We start from the raw sequence: 19,069 nt of genomic DNA, 5'->3' as shown, positions 1-19,069 counted from the left end.
GTCCATGTCTCTTGGCTGATTGCTTAGGGTGTCGGCGCGGCTTTCTGCTTGTTTCTTATAGCTACTGTGTGCACAGTCCTAATGTGTCCCCAGCCTATTGCTGTGAGTCACTGGATACTTAAACCCCCTCCAACCAGTAGGAGGTGCCTGAGCAACACTTTCACTCAGTTTGTCTTTTGCAACTGAGGTGCCAGGTCCTGTCTTGACTCTAGTATTTCCGCCACCCTGGGGGCTGAGTACCCAGAGCCTTTTCCTGTACCTGTGACTTCTAGTCTGTTTCCGCCACCCTGGGGGCCGAGTACCCAGGGTCGCTACCTGTATTTCTGACTTCTAGTCTGTTTCCGCCACCCTGTGGGCCGAGTTCCCAGGCTCGTTCCTGTATCTTGTTCCCGGTTCAGTTCCTGTCTGAACAGTGTCCTAGCCCGTTACTTGTTTCTCTCTATGTCCGTACCTTCCCTTTGCCTGCAGTGTCTGAACCTGCACCTAACTCCAACTCGTTGTCTCTGTACTTCTATTTGTGAGTTTTGTGTCCACTCGCTACTTCATTGTAAGTACCTTGTGTGTATCTGGTTCTGCTTGTCCCCTTTCCCTGCCTCCGTATCTACCTTCTGTGTTCTAACCATCTTCCTGTATTTTCCAGTCTGTTCCATGTGAACAGAGCCCTGTCCTGTCTGCCTTCTCCTTCTGCTCTGTTCTGCTCTGCTTGTTCATCGCAATGGCGGCTCCGCTCTTCCTGCTTGTTTACCGCACCTGCGGTTCTGTTCTGCTCTGCTTGTTCACCGCTCTGGCGGTTCTGCTCTGCTCCACTTGTTTACCGCACCTGCGGTTCTCTTCTCCTCTGCTTGTTCACTGCTCCGGCGGTTCCGCTCTGCTCCGCTTGTTTACCGCACCTGCGGTTTTGCTCCGCTCTGCTTGTTCACCGCACCTGCGGTTTTGCTCCGCTCTGCTTGTTCTCCGCACCTGCGGTTTTGCTCCGCTCTGCTTGTTCTCCGCACCTGCAGTTTTGCTGCGCTCTGCTTGTTCACCGCTCCTGCGGTTTTGCTCCACTCTGCTTGCTCACCGCTCCTGCGTTTTTGCTCCGCTCTGCTTGTTCACCGCTCCTGCAGTTTTGCTCTGCTAGTCCACCGCACCTGCGGCTCTGTTCCTGTATCCCAGTCTGTACTGGTCCCTATCCAGCCTGCGTTCATACCTGCCAGTATCTGCCTGTCTGCATTCCAGCCGTGCATGTCAGCACCCGCCTGTCTGCATACCAGCCGCGCCTGCCAATACCCTCCTGCCTTCATACCAGCCATGCCTGCTAAGTACCCACCTGCCGTCATACCAGCCATGCCTGCCAGTACCCACCTGTCTGCATACCAGCTAACCTGCCTATTCCTGCATTTCCCGGTGTGGGTCAACAGCTGTGACCGAGGTCTGACCTGGAGTAGCACCTTCTCCCTCTACTCGGTTCCTCCCTGGTTCACGGAGTCGACTCAGCCGCCGTGCGACCTCGGGTTAATACTTAGTTACGCCCCTCCAGGCACTCCTCGGTTCATGGTACATTGGGATCACTAATCACGCTCACGCCAGTCAGTCCGGGTGTGAGCATAATACCCTGTAACATACATTTTGAAGTGCCCTCCTCTAGAGATTTTGGAGGTCCCTCTTGTGTACAATAAATTTGAGAGTGCCTTCACTTATTCATATTGTAGGGCCCTCACTCTATTATTTAACTCATTTAAGGGCAGAGACTACAGAGAAAAAGGCCAAGAGACATGAAGTACTAGAAGGTAGGAGTGAGTGCTGCCTGCGATCCTCAGGTGTGGCTGAACTCTGTGAACCGGAAAAATAAAGCTACACTAGTCAACTGAATGACGAGCTCAAATATATCATTTGTGCAAGTCAAAGGACAAAGAATATGTGGTGCCCCCTCCAGGATGGGTTGGAGAAGCTTCTCCAAATGGCTCAGAGATTTTGATTGTCAATATTCCCCAGATTATATAGCAAGACAAGACTTCTTGATACTGTACTTCTTGGTCCAGTGCAAAATGTGCATTGTATTTCCAAAAATTACTCCTGTGGGGCTGTGTCATAGATGCAGGGAGATGCCATGACAAGGGCCTCCCTTGTCAAACATTATCTGCGATGGAGTACTGTAGTAGTTTTGGCCCTCAATTGAAGTTTTCTGAGGGCCATCAGTCAGTCATCAACAGTCAGTGTAAATTTCTATTGAATATGTATCCCCTATCTCAGTCACAATGTGGCACAAGCCAGGCATGTTTTTTGCCAAATAGGGTGACTGACAGTACATTTCTATTGAATATGTACCCCCTATCTCAGTCGCAATGTGGCACAACCTGTGACAAGGGCCTCCAATGACAAATATTAGTTTAGTAGGACCACTGTACATTCCAGATTTGTCCACTGCACAATGTGCATAGGGTTTGTAAAAATGAGCCCTATAGGCTGAGTCATGGTTGACATAGGTAGCCACCATCCCAAGGGCCTCCAATCACAAATAGTAGTTAGGATGGAGTAGGAATACTGTCCTGGTTTGTCCACTGCACAATGAGCATAGGGTTTGTAAAAATTAGCACTATGTGCTGAGTCATGGTTGATGCAGGAAGCCAACATCCCAAGGGCCTCCCATCACAAATAGTAAACGATAATAGATTTCCTAAAGGAGAAAAAAAACGTGGCGCTATCTAAGCGTAGTAAGATTTGATCAATTAAAAGGGTGAGTATCTATAGGAAATTGCTCACCTGATGCGGTTGTGCAAGCAGAGGCACAACTCCCGCTTGTAGTATGGATGAAATTGCAAAGGACTGTGGCCGACCTGGTGAGGAAGGATTGAATCCTGAGACAGGAGTATCCCACAAAGAGAATGCCAAAAGGAAGAACCAGGTGATGGTGCTATCTTTGCCACCAAGTGAGATCAAGGTGCAAGAACTTCAGGTGGCTCGTAAGTAAAAAAAAAAAAAATAATTGTATTAATCACACTAATATAAAACAATAAAACCTATATACACAACGCGTTTCGGCTGTTTACAGCCTTCTTCAGGTGTATGGAAAAAATTAACTTGACCCTTCTTTTGTAGCCCTTTGCCAGAGTGAGAGAGGGAGGGGTTACAAAAAGAGGAAGAGGAGGAGTGCTTCATCCTGCATTGTTCTCAGCTTTTTTTTTTTTCTTTTCCTTAGGATAAAAAAATGAAACATCCCATTATCTAGAAAGCTAAAAAGTACCACTTCAATATAAAAATACACAACTGTTCTTTTGGTGATAAAAAGTATTAAATAAAAAAACAATGAAACAACAACAACAAATAAAAATCAGAGATGCACAATAAAACAAAGATCCATAATAAAAATGTAATTGTGATGATGATCAAACTTGTTCTAGTTTATCGTTCAGACCATCCGGAGATAAACTTTGCAATTTAAAAATCCAAAATGATTCTTTAGCATTCAATGTCTTTTTTCTATTTAGTGATTCTATATTGATTTGTTCCAGTGGTGAAGCACTCCTCCTCTTTCTCTTTTTGTAACCCCTCCCTCTCTCACTCAAAAGGCTACAAAAGAAGGGTCAAGTTAATTTTTTCCATACACCTGAAGAAGGCTGTAAACAGCCGAAACGCGTTGTGTATATAGGTTTTATTGTTTTATATTAGTGTGATTAATAAAAATGTTATTTTTTTTTTACTTACGAGCAACCTGAAGTTCTTGCACCTTGATCTCACTTGGTGGCAAAGATAGCACCATCACCTGGTTCTTCCTTTTGGCAATCACAAATAGTAGTTAGGCTGGAGTAGGAATACTATCCTGGTTTGTCCACTGCACAATGTGCATAGGGTTTGTAAAAATTAGCCCTATGGGCTGAGTCATGGTTGACGCAGGAAGCCACCATCCCAAGGGCCTCCAATCACAAATAGTAGTTAGGCTGGAGTAGGAATACTGTCCTGGTTTGTCCACTGCACAATGTGCATAGGTTTTGTAAAAATTAGCCCTATGGGTTGAGTCATGGTTAACGTAGGTAGCCACTATCCCAAGGGCTTCCCATCACAAATAGTAGTTAGGCTGGAGTAGGAATACTGTCCTTTTTTGTCCACTGCACAATGTGCATAGGGTTTGTAAAAATTAGCCCTATGGGCTGAGTCATGGTTGACGCAGGAAGCCACCATCCCAAGGGCCTCCAATCACAAATAGTAGTTAGGCTGGAGTAGGAACACTGTCCTAGTTTGTCCACTGAACAATGTGCATATGTGGCACCCCTGAGGGTTCAGTTGCCACAGAGGTACTGCACCTCACCCAGAGGTGTGGCATCTCCTTCTTTCAGGTAAGGATGGAGTACTCCCCGGGACCCCAACACCCGCATTCAACACTACACTACTCCAAGCTGGCTGCAAGGGCAAGATGCACTGTGTTACTGCTGAGCCCTGTCCCTGGCTGTAGTGGGGAGAACCAAAGAGAGGGGGAACCAGTAGTGGGTGTGGGTGAAGGACGCAGAACAGGGGAGTGCTTTTATAGGAGGTATATATAAAGGGAAGCCATCTTAGGGTGGCAGTGCAGTGCTGTGCAGTGTAGTGAGCAGTAAGGAGAGGAGGGGAGCAGAGTCTCTTCAGGAGCTCTGCTCCAGAAAGGGGCCTAGTAAGATGGAGGCCCAGGAGTGCGAGGGGAGTCATGGAGGATGGCTCCGGTAACAGAAGGGATCCCAGGGGGTATGGTGAGTGCAGGACGGCACCCGTACGCCCGAATCTGCCAGGCGTCAGAGGGATCAGGCCGCAGGAAGGGAACCGGTCCCTGGACCAGCCGTGTTACTCCAGGTCTCGGCTGGAAAAACCGGAGGCTTCTGCACTTCCATGGTGCAGTTGCCACAGCCTCACCCTTGTCGCCGTGAAGGGCATCAAGTAGGTCCGGTAACTCCAGGTTGCCCAGAGGGACTTCAGAGTACCCGATCAGGACTGTGTGTGGGGAGCGCAGGGCAGGAGGGAGGAGACCCAGCGCGGGAAGTCGCCCGAGGAAGTAACATAAAGACAGGGAGTCCCGTAAAGTGCTTCTGATACACCTGAAGGAGTGCTGAACCCCCTACCTGGCAAACGCAGCGCGACGTGGGGGTCTGACACCTGGACAGTGTACCCGAGGAACCTGAAAAGAACTGTGAGTAAACTCGGATGACTGCACTCCACTGTCTCTGTTGGTTATTTCCATCACCCCACCGCGCCTGCACTACAACGCCCAGCATCACCACCATCTGCACTTACACTGCCCCGGGGGCCCGCTCCGCCTGTGGGGAGCAGAAACATCCCGGCTGCCATTCCATCACCCCCGGAGGTCTGCAGCAGCACTGGTAACTATTACCGGAAACCACAAGTGGCGTCACGAGACAAACTAAAAACACTAAAACCCCCCTTTTAAAGAGTGACCCAGAGGACGGGCCCGGGAGCTGACCGCCGTGATATCCTGCAAAGAAGGTAAAGGCCCGGGTACCGAGTCTCCCCCCCATATATTCCCCCTGGGCGAGACACATAGGGTTTGTAAAAATGAGCCCTATGGGCTGAGTCATGGTTGACGAAGGAAGGAAACGGGTTTTTATGGGAAGGGTGTCACGTTAACAGCAGTAGTATGAATCTGCATTTTTTGTGAATTTAGGTTGGCTTGCTGACATCTGGAGGGATTACAAACTGTGGAGATATCCAGTCCTTGTTGAATTTAATCAGAGTAAGTCTATCTGCATTTTCCATGGAGAGGCATGTGCGCCTATCAGTGATGATAGCCAGAGCAGAACTGAAAACACTCTCAGACACCACACTAGCAGCAAGGCAGGCCAGCACCTCCAAAACATATAAGGAGAGGTCGGGCCAAGTGTTCAACTTAGACACCCAATAATTAAGGGGAACTGAAGAGTCAGAAATGACGCACGTATGTGACTCGCCCCCAGGGCCGTGGGGTACTCTTTGGGAGGAATCACGGTGGCTGGCCCAGGGCAGTCAGAGCACAAAACTTATTAGTAAAAAGTTCAGAGAGTTCGTGACGCCACCTGTGGTGTCTGGTGAGGATCACCAGCGCTGCAACAGTCCTCTGAGGCAGATGTCAGGGCAGCTAAAGATGGTACGGCTCCCCACAGGCGGAGCAGGCCTCAGGGCAGTGTACAATAGATGAATGGTGCACTGGGCATTGCAGTGCGGGGAGGAAGAATGGCGCCGGTGAAGAAACAGTCAGAGGCCGTTCGATGCAGTCGTCCAAGATTTTACTTACAGTTCTTAGGCAATTCACAAGTGCACTTTACAGGTGAAGGCCTCCCTCGTCACACCTCGTTCACCGGACAGGGGTTCAATCCCTCTTCAAGCAGCTTAGGAATGCCTGGCGGAACCCCACTTTCTTGTGTTCCTACTTTGACCGTCTTTACACTTGGTCCTTCTCTCCTCTGCCCTACGCTGCCCACTCTCAATCCCGCTCAGGTATGCTGAAGTCCTTCCTGTACGTCGGATCCGGGTTCAACCTGACCCCCTGGAGATTAGAATGAAGCAACCGATCCCTCCTGACACCTGGCAGGAGCGGGGCGTACGGGTGTCGTCCTGCACGCTCCGTACCCCCTGGGATCCTTTCCTTAGAACAGAGCCTACTCCCTGCTCCCCTCCGGGGCCTCTATCCTGGGCCCTAACGTGTGGAGCAGAGCTCCTGCTGAGCCTCTGCTCCCGGACTGTTCCCCTGAACAGCCCTCACTAAAAACTCCAGACCCTCACTAATGGCTTCCCTTTTATATCTACTGTATAAGTGCTTACTGTATCTACTTCCTCCACCCACACCCACTATTGGTTCCCCCTACCTTTGGGCTCCCCCCACTCCAGCCAGGAACAGGGCTCAGCAGCTGCGCTCTGCATGTTGCCCCTCCAGCCGGCCTGGAGCAGTGTAGTGATGGATGCAGGTGTTTTGGGGTTTCCATGCGGCACTCCCATCTTACCTGAGAGAAGGGAGACACCACTCCTCGGGGTGAGGTGCAGTATCTCTGTGGCGACTGAACCCTCAGGGGTGCCACATTTGGTCACTTAAGTACCCCTTGACAATGTTATGCAACTTATCCCTACTTGACATTGCTACAGGCACAGATAGCCCTTGCTGTTGTGCTGGTTTATTGAAAATTGCCCAATTTGTGCACATTTTCCCCCCACCTCTGTTGGAGCTGGTGTTTGGGTCTCTCCCCATTATCCCTTGGTGTTGAAAAGAGCCGGTACCTCTGCCACCAGCATTGTCTGAGGGTGATGTTTTCAGTAACTGATCTACAACGGCTCTCTTGAATGATTCCATTGTAAAACTCTTTGGTGACTAAAAAAGGAGAGAAGGAAATGTCTCCTTGTACCGTGTATGGAGAAAGGTGGCCAAACAGTATAGGTTGTTGGATAAAATGTGTATCATGCGAGGGTCTTGCCACAGACACTTACACATGAACTGCGCCATGTGGGCCAAGCTGCAAAAAGGCAAATGTTCTGTGTCCCCAACAGTAGAAAAAGTACCCATCCTCTCCTCTCTTTACACTGAGTCGCCTCCTCCTCCACCTCCTCGTCCTCCTCTCCAGCCTGGTCAGACATGAAGCTTGGGTTGGGTGTCCCCTCTGTAGCATTATGAGTCCCCTCAGTAGTGCAGAAAAAAAAGCTCTCTCCCTCCTCATCTTCCTCCTCATCATCCATTGTTACCTTAGAATATTGGCTGGGCTGGGTAGTAACACCCATTGGGAAATCTGGCACTGGGAACTCAAAGCTTCCTCTTTGAGATTATGCTGTGATTGTTTCAAGAGACACAGCAGCGGGATGGTTAGGCTGATAATAGCCTGATCACCGCTCATGAGGTTGGTGCAGTACTCAAAGTTGTCAAGAACCTCACAAATGTCAGCGATCCACACCCACTCGACAGTTGTTATGTGTGCTGGCTGACTCTCAGTCTGATGGACATGCTAAAGCTGGTATTCAGCTACTGCCCTCTGCTGTTCACTAATCCTCGCCAACATATGATAGGTGGAGTACCACCGCGTGGGCAGGTTGCAAATGAGTCGGTGACTTGGCAAATTCAAACACTTTTGCAGCGCTGTAAGAGCAGCAAAAGCGGTAGAGGAATGGCGGAAATGGGCGCTAATACGGCCCACCTTCTCAAGTAGGTACGGCAAGTCACAGTAAGTTTTCAGAAATTTCTGAACAACTAGGTTCAGCACGTGAGCCATGCATGCCACGTGTACCAGCTTGCCGACCTTTAAAACCGTCACCAGGTTACGCCCATTATCGCAGACGACCAGACCGGATTGGAGGTGCAGGGGGAGAGACACTGATTGGTCTGTTGTTTTAAAGCTTGCCACAGCTCTGCTGCAGTGTGTGCTTTCTGACCTAAACAGATCATCTTCAGCAGAGCGTGTTACCGCTTTGCTGATGCACTGCTGCACAGGTCGCAGCTTGGCAGTGATGGGGCGGTTAATTCAGCAGAGGATGAGGAGCAGGAGGAGGGGAGAGAGGAAGTGGAATATGAAGAGGCGGAAACCCTGAAGTTGAGCCCGCTATTCTTGGCGTGGGTAGGATGTGTGATGTTCCCATTTGCGCCTTTGTCCCACCCTCCACCAGGTTCAACCAGTGTGCCATGACAGAAATGTATCGTCCCTGTCCACAACAACTTGTTACGGCGTTGGTGAGAGCATGGTTCAGATTGTTTAACACATGCTTGTGTAACACAGGGACGGCACACCGGGCAAAATAGTGGTGGCTGGGAACACTGTATCGTGGGGCAGCCACAGCCAAGAGATCACAGAAAGACTGTGTTCCCACAAGCCTAAACGGCAACATCTCCACAGCTAGCAATCTGGCAAGCTGCGAATTTATTTTTTGTGCCTGTGGGTGCATGGCTGGGTATTTACACTTTCTTTCCAAGCTCTCAGGCATGGACAATTGGATGCTTTGCTGGGACAAGGAAGTGGATTTGGTTGATGTTTGTTGTGTGTGAGCAACCGCAGCTTGTGGGCAGAAGGTAGGAGCGCCTGCTTCCTGAACAGCAGAAGGACATAGCCCAGGCGACATGGCATTGGTTTGACCCGCAGACGCAGATTTGGTGTTCCGCCCGCCTACTGGGGTGCTTGGCTGTCATGTGGTTTTGCATACTGGTGGTGCTTAGGTTGCCTTTGCCCTGGCCTCTGCTCAACTTGGTATGGCAGATGGTACAAACTACAATGTTTTTCTCTGAAGGACTTTCAGAAAAAAAATTCCACACAGCAGTTGAACGCCCCCTTGCCCTGACTTGGTGCACAGTGGGGGTGCTCTTGGGAACAGTTGACCCAGTTCTCACTGTGGGCAAACCACGACCCCTTGGTGCCTGTGTTAGTGCTACATATCCATCTTCCTCTGTGTTGCTGTCATGGCTATGCATGCCAACGGTCCAGGTCGGATCAGTGGACTCATCATCGACCACCTCGACTTCCATCTCATGCTCCTTTCCAGTTGACATTGTAGGCTGACCTGATGGCAACTGTGTCTCTTCATCATCAGCCTCCACCTCTGGAGACAGTAAATGACTTTCCGCCAAGTGACTTTGTTCTGGCCATAGGTCCTCAAATACTTGAGCATCAATGCACGCCACCTCCTCTTGCCGCTCTTCAATGCTGCAAGGTGATAGGCAACAGCCAACCAAAGGATATGTACCAAACAGATCCACGGAGTGGGAGCTTGGGGTCATAAGTCTCCTGTGACTGATAATGGCGTGATGAAGGAGAATCAGCTTCCGGATTGGATGGGCCAGCCTTCTGTGTATCCACAGTAGATTCTGTGGTTGTGGAAGATTTATTCCTGCTTGACAAATGTGTAGAGGCCTTGTCTGCTATCCAAGATAGAATCTGCTCTTGCTCTTCTGGCTTCAACACACGTTTACGTTCCAGACCGATTAATTTTTCCAGGAACATAGCGGATGCATCAAGCTTATTTTGACCTGACACAGACTGAGTGCCTTCTCGCCCACCACTGGCAGCACCACGTCCACGTCCCTTAACAACAGGCTTTTTTAGCATTTTGGGTTTTGTTGACAGATTTTCAGATGTTGATGGCACAAGCCAAGCTAGCTGTGACAGCCAAAATAGTGTTTAAAATGGGCTGGTGCGTGCTTTGTAGCAGGCAGTAAGAAATGTTTGGACTACTGCTTTGTGTAGGGCACAAAACGCTTTTTTAAGTGGACAAATATGGACAAAAGGCAGGCTGACACCCCAAAATAGTGGTTAAAATGGGTTGATGCAAGCTTTGTAGCAGGCAGTAGGAAATATTTGGACTACTGGTTTGTGCAGGGCACTCGATGATTTTAAAAGTGGACTAATATGGACCGAAGGCAGGCTGACACCCCAAAATAGTGGTTAAAATGGGCTGGTGCGTGCTTTGTAGCAGGCAGTAGGAAATATTTGAACTTCTGCTTTGTGCAGGGCACTCAATGATTTTTTAAGTGGACTAATATGGACAGAAGGCAGGCTGACACCCCAAAATAGTGGTTAAAATGGGCTGATGCATGCTTTGTAGCAGGCAGTAGGAAATGTTTGGACTACTGCTTTGTGCAGGGCACTCACTGATTTTAAAAGTGGACTAATATGGACAGAAGGCAGGCTGACACCCCAAAATAGTGGTTAAAATGGCCTGGTGCGTGCTTGGTAGCAGGCAGTAGGAAATGTTTGGACTACTGCTTTGCGTAGGGCACCAAACACCTTTTTAAGTGGACTAATGCAGACAGCAGAAGCCAGACTTTGACCCCTAAAACAGCAGGGAAAATAGAGAGGTGCTAAAAAAAAAGGTAGCACAATATGCTACTTCTTTGTGTGCTGGAAAAATATTGCTTTGCCTCTGACAAGAGCTGTTTTGAGATGGACACTGGAAGAACGCTACCTAATACACTCCCTACCTAATACAAAATCTCTCCCTCCCTGTACTCTGATTTTGTTGTGTGCCTTCAGCTCTGAAAAGAGCTATTTTTTGGTGGTATTGTGGCACCCTGCTGTTCACAGGTACCACAGGACCCAAAAGGGTGCATGGATGGACTTCTCCACAAGAGGCCCTCATTACATACAAACACCTCTACCCTTCCACCTCATACCACCAGAGGGAGCCCGTTAGGAATATATATATATATATATATATATATATATATATGGAGGGTGGAGCCAGGCAGTCAGGAAGTTTAGAGTGTGCTGCCACTGAGACCAGTGAAGATGCAGCACGTCTGCTGCTATATTGAGGGCCCCGAGTGTGGCCGGAGGCAAAGAGAAGAGGAGAGAGGAATTGAGAGGGAGAGGAGCATCATAGGCTCACCCCCGAGTATACAAACCGGACACCGGGTCCGCGCCTACAGGGTCCCTTTATACCCAGTAGTGATCCCCAGCATACCAGGAGGACTACAAGTCCCTGGCCGACCTGAAGCTAAACCCATTACAGGACCAGGAACCACGAAGGCCCCAGCGCCCAGGGATAGTGGTTGCCAGCGGAAGGTCCTACTACCAAGCGACAGGTGAAGAGAGCAACACGACACAGAAGCTAGGCCCAGTTGCAGGCTGGCCAGGAGCTTAGAGAGAGGGAGACATGGACCAGGAGGCCCTATACCCGGTCACTGGGGAGAAGTCCTGAAGTGCACCCTTCCTACCGAGTACCCTGGACCGTACCTGACATCCGCACCAGTAAAGGTATTGAAGCGAATCCCCTGTCTCTGTCAGTTACTCCTGCTGCGCCATCCCGACTGCACTACAAGCCCCAGCATTACCACCCACCATCAAACTCTACACTGCTCTGAGGCCCGCTTCACCTGTGGGGAGCTGTTCCATCCTAGCTGCCTATCAACTGCCTCAGAGGTCTACAGCAGCACTGGTACAAATTACCAGAAACCACAGGTGGCGTCACGATCAAACTACAAATCCCATATAAACTATCCCCTTTTTGTTGACCTCCCTGGGCCACGGACCGGGCCAGCCACTGTGACATATTTCCCCCCAGCATCCATAGGCCCGGACACCGAGTACCCCACTGCCCTGGTGGCGCGTCAGTATTATGGAGCTAGTGAGCGGCTCCTTTAAACACAGAACTAGTATACACTGCAGGTAGCCTTTAACCCCTTTCTGGCCCAGGGAGTACTAATACGTATCTGTGCCCTGGGCCTTATGGGTCAGATACGTATTAATATGCCTTGGCAATTTCGCCCGCACACAAGCTGTGTGGACGAGATCGCCGCCGGGTGTCAGCGGATTGTCACAGCTGACACCCGGTGCTATGTGCAGGGTGCGGTGTAAAAAATAAACTCTAGGGTTAGGGTTAGACTAGGGTTAGGGTTGTGCTAGGGTTAGGGTTGGACTAGGGTTAGGGTTAAGCTAAGGTTAGAGTTGGGTTAGGATTAGGGTTGGGCTAGGATTAGGGTTGTGCTAGGGTTAGGCTAGGGTTAGGGTTGTGCTAGGGTTAGGGTTGTGCTAGGGTAACGGTTGTGCTAGGGTTAGGGTTGGGCTAGGGTTAGGGTTGGGCTAGGGTTAGGGTTGTGCTAGGGTTAGGGTTGGGCTAGGATTAGGGTTGTGCTAGGGTTAGGCTAGGGTTAGGGTTGTGCTAGGGTAACGGTTGTGCTAGGGTTAGGGTATCTAGTATCGCTGTTATTGCACCGACCCAAAGAATAAAGTTGTCTAATCACTTATACCGCACGAGGAACAGTGTAAAAAATAAACTCTAGGGTTAGGGCTAGGCTAGGGTTAGGGTTGTGCTAGGGTTAGGGTTGGACTAGGGTTAGGGTTAGGCTTAGGTTAGGGTTGGGTTAGGATTATGGTTGGGCTAGGATTAGGGTTGTGCTAGGGTTAGGCTAGGGTTAGGGTTGTGCTAGGGTTAGGGTTGTGCTAGGGTAACGGTTGTGCTAGGGTTAGGGTTATGCTAGGGTTGGACTAGAGTTGGGGTTGGGTTAGGGCTGGGGTTGTATTAGGGTTTGGGTTGTATTAGGGTTGGGGTTAGACTTGTGTTGGGGTTGGGATTTTTTCAGAAGTGAAGAAAAAAAAATGACAACGATATGGCGACTAATGTTGAGCGCAAGTGCTCGCTACTTGAGTTTGCATCGGGTGCTCGGATAGGCACCGAGTATAGCGGGTGCTCGAGTGACATGCTCGAGTCTCCGCCCCAAATGTTTTGCAGCTGTTATACAGCCAAAAAAACCTTGTGAGGATTGCCTTCCGTGCACGAGCGATCCCCGCATGTTTTTTTGGGTGTCTAATAACCGTAAAACATGCGGGGCGGGGATTCGAGCATGTCACTTGTGCACCCGCGATACTTGGTGCATACCCGAGTACCCGATGCAAACTCAAGTAGCGAGCACTTGCACTCAAGACTAATGACAACTTACTCAATATGATGACCTAATGTTATCAAATTCTGTGTTGTACCTCTGGGTTCAAAATGTTCACTATACCCCTTGATAAAATCCTTGAGGGGTGTAGTTTCCAAAATGGAGTCCCTTGGAGGGGGTTTCCGCTGTTTAGGTACATCAGGGGCTCTCCAAACGCAACATGGCGTCCGATAATTATTCACGCAAATTTTACATTCAAAAAGTCAAATGGCGCTCCTTCCCTTCCAAATGCTGCCGTGCGCCCAAACAGTGTTTTCCCCCCACATATGGGGTATCGGCTTACTCAAGAGAAATTTCACAACAAATTGCATGGTGCAATTTTTCCTGTTATCCTTATGAAAATGCAAAATTGGGGGCTGAAAAACATTTTTGTTGGAAAATTCTGAAAATTGTATTTTTACGGCTCAATGTTATAAACTTTTGTGACGCACCTGGGGGTTCAGGGTGCTCACCACACATCTAGATAAGTTCTCTGGGGGATCTAGTTTCCAAAATGGGGTCACTTGTGGGGGGTTTCCACTGTTTAGGTACATCAGGGACTCCCCAAACGCAACATGGCGTCCGCTAATTATTCAAGCAAATTTTACATTCAAAAGGTCAAATGGCGCTCCTTCCCTTCTGAACCCTGTCGTGCGCCCAAACAGTGGTTTGTCCCCACATATGGGGTATCAGCATGCTCAGGAGGAATTGCACAATAAATTTTGGGGTTCACTTTTTAATGATACCCTTCCAAAAATAAAAAATTGGGGTCTAAATTAACATTTTTGTGAAAAAAATAAATGTTCATTTTTTCCTTCCACATTCCAAAAATTCCTGTAAAGCACCTGAAGGGTTAATAAACTTCTTGAATGTGGTTTTGAGAGGTGCAGTTTTTAGAATGATGTCACCTTTGGGTATTTTCTGTCATAAAGGCCCCTCAAAGTCACTTCAAATGTGATGTGGTCCCTAAAAAATGGTTTTGTAAATTTTATTGTAAAAATGAGAAATTGCTGGTCAATTTTTAACCCTTATAGCTCCCTATCAAAAAAAAATTTGGTTCCAAAATTGTGCTGATTCAAAGTAGACATGTGGGAAATGTTATTTATTAACTTTTTTGTGTGACATATCTCTCTGATTTAAAGGCATGGAAATTCAAAGTTTGAAAGTTGAGAAATTTTCTTAATTTTCGCCAAATTTCCATTTTTTTCACAAATAAACGCAAATGTTTTGGAAGAAATTTTACCACAGTCATGAAGTACAATATGTCATGAAAAAACAGTCTCAGAATCAGTGGGATCCGTTTAAGCGTTCCAGAGTAATTACCTCATAAGTTCTTCAATAGTAATTACCTCATGAGTTCTTCAATAGATTCAGCAATAAAGGTGCGGTAGCAGCAAGGAAGGGGGAGGAGGCCGGGGAACAACTAGCTAAATTAACAGAGGGAGAAATAGATCATTTCTCGGTCTCCAAAAATGACGTGAGGGACCAGTTTAGTAAGCTGGCCATTGGCAAAACAGCAGGGCCTGACGGTCTCAGTCCACGTGTCCTCAGAGTGTGTGCAAATGAGTTGTCTACTGTCTTCCAGCATCTCTTTAACCAGAGCTTACAATCAAAGAGAGTACCAGTGCTATGGAAGACTTCCTGCCTGGTGCCGGTTCCCAAGACTACCTTCCCGGCTTCCCCGGGGGACTATAGACCGGTGGCCTTAACATCGCATGCGATGAAGTCCTTGGAGAGAACAGTACTTGCTCACTTGTGTCTGAGGGTGATGGCGCATACTGATGCTCTTCAGTTTGCGTACCGGCAGGGACTGGGGGTGGACGATGCTGTAGCGTCTCTGCTACAAACAGTACATTCCTTTTTGGACAATGATGGAACCACTGTGCGTGCTTTGTTCTTTGATTTCTCTAGTGCGTTCAACACATTACAGCCACTCTTACTGCGTGGAAAGTTGATTAAAATGGCGGTGGATGAGGGACTTGTGAATTGGATAATTGACTACCTGTCGGATAGGCCACAGTTTGTTAGGTGGGGGACGGCTACATCAGATAGTGTTCTGAGCAGTGTCGGAGCCCCGCAGGGAACAGTGCTGTCGCCATTCCTCTTTACATTGTACACAGCTGACTTTCAGTATAAATCAGACCGTTGTCACCTCCAGAAGTACTCGGATGACTCTGTGATAGTTGGCAGTATTGGGAAGGACCAGGATGAAGAGGAATATAGAAGGGTGGTTGCAGACTTTGTAGTATGGTGCCAGGCTAACCATCTAGAACTAAATGTTAAGAAAACCAGGGAGTTGGTGATGAGCTATGGAAGGTGCAAGAAGGTATGCCTACCTGTTACCATTGACGGTCAGGATGTGGAGATGGTGGACAGTTTCAAATATTTGGGGGCTTACCTGGATAGCAAGCTAGACTAGAAGTGCCACATGGAGAAGGTCTACAAGAAGGGGATAAGTAGATTGTACTTCCTAAGGAAGTTAAGGTCGTTTAATGTGTGTGGCAAAATGCTTGAGGTGTTCTACCAATCCATTGTGGCTAGTGCCACCTTTGCGGCAATAATATGCTTGGGTAACAGTGTGCGTGTTGCTGACGCCAACAAGCTCAACAAACTTATCAAGAAGGCTAGCGCGACGGTGGGCCTACAGCTTGGGACTTTTGAAGAGGTGGTAGAGGATAGGATTAAGAAGAAGTGCAGAGCTATAATGGGCAACAACACACACCCGCTTTATGAACTGTTTGCGAAACGGAAGAGCACATTCAGCAATCGCCTAATACGACTAAGGTGTAAAAAGGAAAAATACAGGAAATCGTTTGTTCCAACAGCTATGGGGGTGTTTAACAAATGTCTGAAAAGCAATGTCTAAAGCATTCCAAATGTTATGTTATCATATGTGTCATGTTCGAGATCTGTGTTCTGCTGCTGTGATACCGCAATTTCCTCCGGGATAAAATAAAGTATATCTTATCTTATAAAGTGACAGTGGTCAGAATTGTAAAAATTGGCCTGGTCATTAACGTGCAAACCACCCTGGGGAGTAAAGGGGTTAAAAGGGCTTTTGTTTTATCAAGAGGCCTAAACACTCTCCCTAGCAGCTCAACGATCTCTCCCTATGCTTATAGAACGCAGGCTCCAGATGCAATGTGCACAAAATGGCGGTGGCAAGGATTAAATAGACCCTATGACTCTGGGCGGCCAGCCAATCACAGTAATGCCACAACCAAGATGTCTGCGGCATTACTGTAATTGGTTAAGAAGCCCAGCATGTTTAGTGGCTGCAAAGAAGGCGCCAAAACTGCAGGGCAGGACATCCGAATATAGCGAGGCGAGTACACAAATACTCGCAGAATAACGAGTAACCCGAATACCGTACTATCCGTGCGAATAGTAACGAATACACTCACTCATAAATACTGGTAACATGGTCAGAGAACATTTATAAATGTCAGCTTCATGCAAATATGACTATTTAAGGAGAATGAGAAGATCCCTTTAAGTAGCTATAAATTTGCATTGCATCTAACCAGACAAGATGCGCTCATTGTTATACTTGAAGGCGCCCAGGGTTGAATCCTGGCATAATCTTTCTTACCTCTACAGCAGTAGACATCATCAAGCAGGACAGAAGCCCGACTAGTACCGAAATCTGCTCCATCCTTGTAGCTCTTCTTCAGGATCCAGCAAAATATTTACCTGCAATATACTGGAGCCTGTCCTGCTACTCTATTTATTGAGCTCAGAAACTAAAAGGCAGGAAGTCGCCAAAATTCCCAACTATTGTAAGAGATTAAATTTAGGGAACATTTCTGAGAAACGGTCAAGAAATTAATCGCTAAACAAAAACTGAATGTATGTGCCATTTGGAAAGTCATCTTGTAGATTATGGTTAATTATATGATGAAGCCATAAAGTAAATATGGGGATATAAATACACTACTGTAAAGCTAAACAGGGCGTTAACATTGTTTTATAAGCCAAAGCTATAATACAAGAGTATTATGTTTCCTTAGATTACTCAGGGGTAATGTTTGGTTAGTTCTCAGTTTTGTAAATTCAGTTGTTTAAAACAGTAGAACAAAACTGGGTTGAATCGGAATCTCATCATCTCGCTCCTTAATGACGCTTACTTCTGGTAGGTTTAGAAGTGGTAGGGGATTATTAACCCCCCTCATTGATAGACATGGGTCAGCTAATGAGGTCGCTGTCCACAGCCCAGTGTGTTACACTGTTCATTGAATGTGAATAGAAGCTCGGAGTGGACAACCGCCCTCGATAACAGTAACATAACCGTCACCCCCACTGTGGGACACCATGATTTTCTGGGGCACCAACGTCTGGGTCTTTCTATAGTGTGTGACACCATTACATTCACACTGCTTTCTTATAAATGTTGTCATCAGAACGTTTGTTGACAAGGGAAATCCTGCCCATGTTTTTCTGTTTGAAATTTTTACTTGTTGCAAATTTTTATTGTAAATTATACTATTAAGCAGGAAGCTAACACACTTGAGCTTCTACTTTTGCATATAGAGCAGCTCACCATAAAGCATTGACTGCCTATGTGCTTATGGATAAGTTAAAAACAATCTAGTTTGAGTGTGCTTCTATATTTACTCAATCTGTATTGCCAAAACGGAGATATTAATAATATAATAATAATAATTTTTATTTATATACCGCCAACATATTCCGCAGCACTTTACAATCAAGCGGGGGCATATACAGACAATAAATTCAATACAAGGTAAGACAGTTTAAAGAGTTACATTAAAAGTGAGGGTCCGGCTCGCAAGCTTACAATCTACAAGGCTATAGGGAGTAGAGATGAGCGTTGTTCTACTCGAACTGTTCGCCAATCTCAAATTCGAGCTGTTTTGGGCGGTGTTCGAGCCGTTCGGCGAACACGAATGATTTGAGAAAAATTCGGCTGTTCGAGGTTATGTTCGATAACTGTTCGTGCACCAAAATCATAACTGGATTTTTTCTCAGTAATGATGAAAATTAATGTTAATACGCAGTTTGAGTGTACAGCGGGGTGGGGGGAGGGGCAGGGGATGGATCTCTGCAGGAATAATGAAGATCTCTATTTTTTTTTCTCTTTCCCGCATTTACAGTGGGGAGGTGCAATCTGTCAGCCTATCAGCAGCGCACACACGGAGCGAAGTGCTTTTTTTCACACAAGCAAGGGCATGTGTCATTGGCAGTGTATGTCACATGTCCTTGCCCTATAAGACCAAGCCATTCTCCCCGTCGCCACCATTTTCTCACTGCTGCAGCTGCGTGTTAGACGGCACCGCTGTTGCTGTGTGCGCTATACCTTGTTAATTTCAAGCCAATTTTCGCACAAATCTACAGATAGCTTGGGAGTAGGGAATAGTTGTGATTGCAGTCCTTTTAAGGACTAGGTTACAGCATTTCCTACGACTTTTATCAGGCAGGTCTGTGCTCTTAAATAGATAGATTGTGGGAGTAAAGACTAATTGTAATTGCAGTCCTTTTCAGGACTAGGTTACATCAGTTCCTATCAGTTTTTGCCAGGCAGGTCTGTGTCAGTGCTGTGCAAGTTTTTTTCACAGCATTTGGCTGAATCTAGCAAAGCTAATCCTTTTTGGCCTATTGCAGAGTGTGTTAGTCAGTGGAGTAGCCTATCTGTGTTGCAAGATATACCACCTGTGTATAGAATACCAATTTTTTTACTGCACCTAGTGAAGTAAAATCTTTTGGGCATAGCATCATTCTATTAGTCCA

At 47.4% G+C, this 19,069-nt stretch overlaps 1 protein-coding gene across 1 annotated transcript in view; it reads right to left on the bottom strand.

Annotated features, from left to right (window-relative positions):
- The window catches only part of LOC141268638 (avidin-like), a 30,739-nt gene extending 13,716 nt beyond the window's left edge, over nt 1-17,023 (bottom strand). Inside the window, exon 1 of the mRNA XM_073680345.1 lies at nt 16,914-17,023. Within this exon, the coding sequence (XP_073536446.1) occupies nt 16,914-16,976 (63 nt within the window). The 5' untranslated portion in view covers nt 16,977-17,023. The remainder of the gene's footprint in view (nt 1-16,913) is intronic.
- Nucleotides 17,024-19,069: the final 2,046 nt, after the last annotated feature.

Source organism: Phyllobates terribilis, unplaced genomic scaffold (assembly GCF_046119375.1).
Source record: "Phyllobates terribilis strain yellow unplaced genomic scaffold, ASM4611937v1 Scaffold_1__5_contigs__length_1240528914, whole genome shotgun sequence".
Taxonomy (NCBI): domain Eukaryota; kingdom Metazoa; phylum Chordata; class Amphibia; order Anura; family Dendrobatidae; genus Phyllobates; species Phyllobates terribilis.
The sequence above is the reverse complement of the archived record's forward strand: the minus strand, read 5'-3'. Positions and strand labels throughout refer to the sequence as shown.